The sequence below is a fragment of the Juglans microcarpa x Juglans regia genome, chromosome 5D (genome assembly GCF_004785595.1).
Source record: "Juglans microcarpa x Juglans regia isolate MS1-56 chromosome 5D, Jm3101_v1.0, whole genome shotgun sequence".
Classification (NCBI taxonomy): domain Eukaryota; kingdom Viridiplantae; phylum Streptophyta; class Magnoliopsida; order Fagales; family Juglandaceae; genus Juglans; species Juglans microcarpa x Juglans regia.
In genome coordinates this window covers 5,669,916-5,676,800 of record NC_054602.1, presented here as the reverse complement: position 1 = coordinate 5,676,800, position 6,885 = coordinate 5,669,916, and the positions used below count along the sequence as shown (strand labels likewise).

The following is a 6,885-nucleotide window of genomic DNA, read 5'->3' as shown; positions in this document are numbered from 1 at the left end:
ATTATATATATATCGGAGTAACCAAGTACACTAAATGTATACAAGAGAATACCCTATATTTATATTGCATTAAAATAGAAGTTCACCGATAAAAGTGTCACAAGTATGATTAGATAAGCAGGGGCTTGAATCTCAGACTGTTCCATTCACGAGCTTCAGCCCCAAATGGTTTATCCATGGGACTTGGGAGTATATTTCAATACTTGTAGCCAGAAACTTATCTATGTATATAAAGAGAAATAGTTTAGCCACCAAATATCTTACAAAAGTAAATTATTAAACATGTAAGTTAATATGATATTTTAAATTTATTTAAATCACGCTAGTTTGTGAATTTATTTTTATAAAATATTTTTATGAATGTAAGTTGTAACCCAATAAAAGTCGACTTTGCTGTTAAATATCCACTAAGTACATGTTTGAGATTGTGGCAAGAAATATAGTTTATAACTTTAGAGGTTATAGCTTATAACTTAAGTAATAAGTTATATTATTAAAAAAAAATATTGTTTGGTAATCATATATTTAAAATACTTTCAAAGATGTTACATTTGGTTAAAAAAAAATACTTTTTGAGATAAAAATGACATAAAAGATCATTTGATATTTTAAAGATTATGACCATATTTTTTAAAGTTTGAAAGTTATAATTATCTAAAACTTGTATAGGTATATTTGTCTATTGACAGTCTTATTAAAATTGAAACTACATTCTAAATTATCAAAATAAGTATGTTTGAGAAAAAACATCAAAATGATACCCAAACATACTATTTAGCTTATTTGAGATTAAAAAAATACTTTAATATGTAACATTTAATCAACCTATTTTTTCTATTGAAGAGCTTTTAAGACAATTTAAATACTTTTTAAAACTCCTAATGCAATCTCAAGCATGTCCTAAATATGATAACTATTGAGGCTTAAACCCCCCCTAAAATTTGCCGTATATAGAGATCTATGCAAACGACAAGAAAATATAAACGAAAAGAACATAATGATCGAAGAGAAGACAAACAGACATTAAGAGTAAAGAGTAATGATATATACATATTGTACAACATATTACATATTAATATTATAAAATGAGGATATTTTTATAAAATGATGTTACTTTTATAAGATATTTTATAAAAATATCTTTCATTTAAAATATAATTATATAAAATATTGTGAAAAATATTGTTTATAAATCACTTCCAAACCCATTAAACAAACAAGATTTATGTGCTGTAGTATTGACCCTTATTTCTTCTACTTTACAGGCAAAAGTAATTATTTATTGGTTGCGAGCTTATTTTATGGTATTAAACCTTCATTTCGGTTACTTTTCTTTGTTTGGCCAAACGAGTTTTACTTAAAGTTTAGACCTTGAGTTTTTCTGCGATACAAAAAAGGGCAGCAAAAGGCTTTACGACGTTTAGGCGAGCAAGTCATAAAAGCTTCCGTAGTACTTTTTTTGTGTCTTTCAGAGCATGAACATTGTTGGCCAAAGGCCGATAGTGACAAGGACTCCTATGATAGTCCCGAAGTAGCAGCCAAAAAGAGAGTTTCAGAGAGACAAAGTAGAGCGAACGAGGAAGACAGAGAAAGATGGGGGAGAGTTCCGGTTACAAGGAGTACGTGGCAGGCTTGGTCGCCGGTGTCGCCACTGTCATCATCGGCCACCCCTTTGACACAGTCAAGGTACTATATATAATGTATGATGGATGTATGTATGTATGTATTCTATATGAACGCAGAGACAGCCTGCATATTGCCATGTTTCAAAGTCAAATTAGTAGGGGCTGGAATGAATATTAATCCCAACATTTTAATTTGGGAAAAATCTTGTTTCTTTTTCCATGATTAATCAGGTGACAACATAGTGAGTGAGTTCGAGTCAAGAGTGCCCTATAAAGGTGGGATTTGGGATTTCGGTTGCTATTGGTCTAATTTATTATCTCAATCACATTTATTAAAAATAGCATTTTTAAGAGAGTTATCTTTGGAAGATGCTAAAGTAGATAATGTACTTCTGGGACAAAAATATGAAATAAACTAATAACCACTTTTGTATCTCATTTTCCTAACCAATAAAGGAAAGGCAGCATGAGTATGAACGAGGCTTTCATTTAAAGCAATTATTTCTTCCAGTTCAAGAATTGAGCGTTCTTCTTTGTTAAAAGCTTTGTATGAATAAGGTGACTGCTTGTATACGCAATGCTATGTGAAGGACAAAGATTGCTAATTAAGTGGCATGAATACTGAAGTTCTTTGCACGAGTTGTCATCACAACTCATAATGAGATGAAATGAGATGAGATGAGATGTAAATAGTAGTGAACTAGTTTGTGAATAGTAGTGAAATGATTTGCATTAAGATGTTTATGGGGCTTTGGGTAATGAAAGAGAAAAAATTAAATAAAAATATTATAAAGTTAAAATAATGTTAGAATATAATTTTTTAATATTATTCTTGTTTTGAGATTTGAAAATGTTAAATTGTTTTTTGTGTTTTGTTTGGAAGTCTGTAAAAGTTGTAATGATTAGGTGAAAAAGTTGAAGATTTGAAATTGAAAAGTGTTTGTGTTTGTGGTGTTTGGATATTGAAACGAGATGAGGTGATATGAGATGACATGGGAGTATCTTACTATCCAAACCAGACCTAAATAGGTCCTATCACGACAATTGAATAGTACACAGCACTTTTTTTTTCTTGTATTTTTCTTAAGAAAAACATGGTCAAATATTATTTGATATCTCATCCTTGCCACCATTATCATGACTCGGGTTTTGTTTCAGCTTCTTTTTAGATAAACAATGCAACCGTAAATGGTTAATGATGAAATTAGGTCTGTAAGGATCTCTTAACGTCTTAAAAAGATTAGCATTTGTGACCTGTAAATGACTGAACTTATCTTGCATATTTCCCTACTTTTGTAATTTATTAGGTGAAGCTGCAAAAGCACAATACTGAAGCTCATGGGATTACATACAGGAGTGGTTTACATTGCACATCTAGGATTTTGAAGACCGAAGGAGTATGGTTCTTGAACTTGTTCTTTCTGGAGACAAAATTAAGCTCTGGCTATCTCCCTATGTGTAATTTATTTTACAAAAGGATAGAGTAAATTATATTGCTTAGTTTAATGTTTCAACTAGCAACTCATATGAACGTCCTTTAGAAGTTAATTGTGACTACTAAAATAAGTTACCTATCGATTAGGAACTATATGTCTTTGATATCAATAAGTCTGTAATTAACTTCTGTATTTTGATGATTAATAAAAAATAAGAGTCCAGAAAGAAGTTATCTTCTGATCTTAATTGTGCATTGCATGGACCTTGTTATCTTGTCTGCAGTTGAGTCATATAAATGGTTACCTTCTTACTTTGCACCATACAAAGATTATATTTAACCTAATTCTATAGGGATAGCTTACAGATTTACTGCTGTGCACCTCCCCTTCTCTTTCACGTTTAAATTCCTGTCTGCCAGGTTTTCATTTGTATTAATAAAATTGTCTTTCTTACTTGTCAAAAAATAAAAATAAAAATCCTGTCTGCCGGTTTTTTTTATCAGCTCTTGGTGTCCGGGAACAACGTTCTGACTAATCCTAGGGGTGCACTGACCCTCGGCAAGAAATTTCCTGCAAGTGTACCTTGGATAATTCAAGGAAAAAATCCCTCAGTCCGATGGTGCCTAGAGATTGTTTGCACATAAGGGGATTTGGACCTTAGACCTGGGGGAGCATATCCCCAAGTCCAATGCCTTTACCACTTGAGCCAATCCCTAGGGGTTAACCTATTTGAGCTGTAACCTTCCACCTCGTAAAGTTCAACCATCTTTTGGGTCTAACTCCATTGGTTGAACCTCATAAGAAGGTGCTTTAAAGCTTTCAGATAACTAGGGAAGTTTGTGGAATATCAAATCTTGCATTATGTAGGGAAATGTGGAAGCTGAGCTATAATTGTCAGTTCAGCATCAAGGCTTGTTCAGAATGAAGTCATTGTATTCCTTTAGGGATCTACAATTAGCCTGATATCAGATGACATCACAGCAAGATGCAGATTAGGATACTTTCTTTCACAGTGAATGATTCCAATGTATTCTATAAACCTTCTGTTAATGGTTTCTAAAATTCGGGCTACACTTTTCTTAACATGAGTTCATGAGTTACATAAAAGTGTAAGGCACTTCCATTTGTTTCTCCGAATTCTTTGCAAGAAAATAGACTATGTAGTCATTCTAGTGTATATTGAGTAACACTGATATTTTTCAATCAGAATTACACTGACATTTTCAGAACTTAACAGCTACAAACAGAGAAAAAGTATTTCATTTTAATTAAAATTGTACAAGCGCCTCAGTTTATTAATTCTTTATTATGACTAGTTTGAAGACTTTCGAAGTCTTGAAATAGTCCCAACATTTCAATTATCTTAGGAAACAACTTTTTAAATGGAAAGCCATAACATTGGCTGCACATTTTTTATGCTGAAATGATTTAGAAAGGGCTGGTCCTGAAGTTGGATTACAGCATCCATTCCCTCTGAAGTATGTAGTAACATCCGAGTCATGCAAAAACTCATGAAAAAGGTGATATGTAAAACACAAAATTCTCTCTCTTTTGGCCAGTTTATATTTCAATTTATGCTATAAAAAGGCATGAAGCATAACGTATCAAGCGTGGTCAACTTTTATTGCTCTAGAATTTTATGAAGTAGATTTTCTTTGATCCCCCCCCCCCCCCCCCCCCCCCCCCCCCCCCCCCCCCCCCGGCAAAAAAAACACAAGGGTAAAGGGGTGGGTTAGGGGTTTGCATCTGAGTTTTCCATATATTTTCCCTATGGAGAAACTAAGTGAAACTTGTCTTTGACAGATTAGAGGACTTTATAGAGGGGCAACCTCATCTTTTGTTGGGGTGGCTTTTGAGAGTTCACTTCTTTTTGGCATTTACTCCCAAACAAAGCAGTCACTGCAGGTTTGCTTTTAAGTTTAGTTGGGTAAGCTTTTTACTGATTTAAAGTTTCACCAATCCGCATCTACAGAGCCGCTTTTGGCAATACATGATTGTGAACAGTCAGTTACATGATTTTGTGGATAGATTTTTTCTGAAGGGTCTTGCATCTGCTAGGTAGCTATAAAACAACCTTTCAACTTCATCTTTGCTCTTTTCATGAAGGGAGGTGTACAAGGTGGTGGCCCACAACTCCAAGTGATAATTCCTTCTGCGGCTTACAGTGGAGCTCTTATCAGTTTTGTATTATGTCCATCAGAGCTGCTGAAGGTAAAGTGAAATGGAGGGTTTGCATGCTCAACTACTGTTTTTTATATTTGCTTTTTTTGTCTCTGATGGTACATGTGACACTGAGCTCTCAGTGTAGGATGCAAGTTCAAGGCACTGACTCTATGGTTCCAAAGTCCAGTAGATATGGTAGTCCCCTTGATTGTGCCCTCAAAACCATAAAAACTGAAGGGGTGAGAAAATCATCTTCATTTGGCAACATTATGAATGATGCAGTTTTGAACTGACATAACACCTTTCAGGTTACAGGAATCTTTCGCGGAGGTTGTACAACATTGCTAAGAGAATCTGCTGGCAATGCAGTCTTTTTTAGTGTTTATGAGTATGTCCGGTATTACATGCATTCACGACTAAAAGCTGCTTCATCTTACCATAGTCACTTGATTGACATGGGAATTGGGATTGTGAGTGGTGGCCTTGGTGGTGTAGCTGTAAGCCTCTTGACAACTTCAGCAAATTTCTGAATAAAAAGTGTATTATGTTTACATATTGTAAATTTTCCCCCACCCTTTCCAGTTTTGGTCTGCTGTTTTGCCCTTGGATGTGGCAAAAACTATAATTCAGACTGCCCCAGATAAAAGCTCTTCAAGGAATCCTTTTCAAATCTTGAGCTCAGTAAGTTATCTTGGTTTCCTACATTTCACGATTTTCATTAATGAGAGGTTTCTATTTTCTCTATTGACGAAAAGAGGGAAAAAGCTCCTTTTGCGTCCTTTTTCCTTTTTCTTCTTCTTTCCTTTTGGGGTCTTAGAAGAGAGAAGCTGAATGGGTTTTCTATAATAGATTTACAGGAGGGCTGGATTTAAAGGATGCTATACAGGTTTGGGTCCTACCATAGTTCGGGCATTTCCCGCCAATGCGGCTGCAATCGTTACCTGGGAGCTAGCAATAAAAATTTTAGGCATCAAGCATGACTGAAGAGGTTATTTTCAATTACCACATGCTTCAATTTTTTTGTTCTCATTCCCTATAGCACATCCACTGGTTGCTATTTGGTAAGATTTCACCCAGAAAATTGTGGACACAGCCAGACCATGGGAGTGCTGATATCTAATAAAAAAAACTTCACTGGATATTTTTCGAAACAAGGCTCCACCATCTTATTTTGTAGTCCTTTATTTAGTGGCTGGACTGAAAGGGGCGATGTGTTTGAGTTATTACAATTCTTGGTTGACGGGCCTTTTGCTTCATTTTTGGTTTATCCGTTAAGGATGGATTGAAAGATTTACTTTGTAGTCTACTAAGTCTAGTTGAAGATGCTGGTCATGATGTTCAGTTGGAGTTAGATTAGCTTGGTCTCACTAGAGATTTTTCAAGACTAATTGTAACGGTTCCTAATTATTGGCATTTTTTGGAGTGCTGGGCTTTGGACAAGTTTGTGCTCAGGAAATATAGAAATTATTTTCAATGATGCGTCTGATGACCTCTCAAATTGTAGTTCTACAAATTAAGCAACAGACCAGGTTGCAGTAAGGCCAAGAACTGCCATTTTCTTGGGCCTACAGATGGAGTGGTTACTAACTTGCTGTTTAGATTGTTGATTCATTATTTTATGACCAAATAAATTGGTGGTTTCAAGAAAATCTCAATCAGCT

General features: G+C 34.7%; 1 protein-coding gene across 2 annotated transcripts; it reads left to right on the top strand.

Moving 5' to 3' along the window:
• Window positions 1-1,332: 1,332 nt before the first annotated feature.
• LOC121266371 (mitochondrial arginine transporter BAC1) lies at window positions 1,333-6,698 on the top strand. Of its 2 annotated transcripts, XM_041170181.1 has the most exons (8): window positions 1,333-1,686; window positions 2,933-3,022; window positions 4,865-4,966; window positions 5,168-5,272; window positions 5,365-5,463; window positions 5,533-5,721; window positions 5,807-5,905; window positions 6,074-6,698. In XM_041170181.1, exons 1-8 carry the CDS (start codon window positions 1,594-1,596, stop codon window positions 6,206-6,208), a joined length of 912 nt encoding a protein of 303 aa, XP_041026115.1. In that variant the 5' UTR covers window positions 1,333-1,593; the 3' UTR covers window positions 6,209-6,698. The 2 variants fall into 2 exon arrangements, with proteins under 2 accessions (XP_041026115.1, XP_041026116.1); XM_041170182.1 differs by lacking the exon at window positions 4,865-4,966 and having other exon boundaries at window positions 1,340-1,686.
• The last annotated feature ends 187 nt before the right edge of the window (window positions 6,699-6,885 follow it).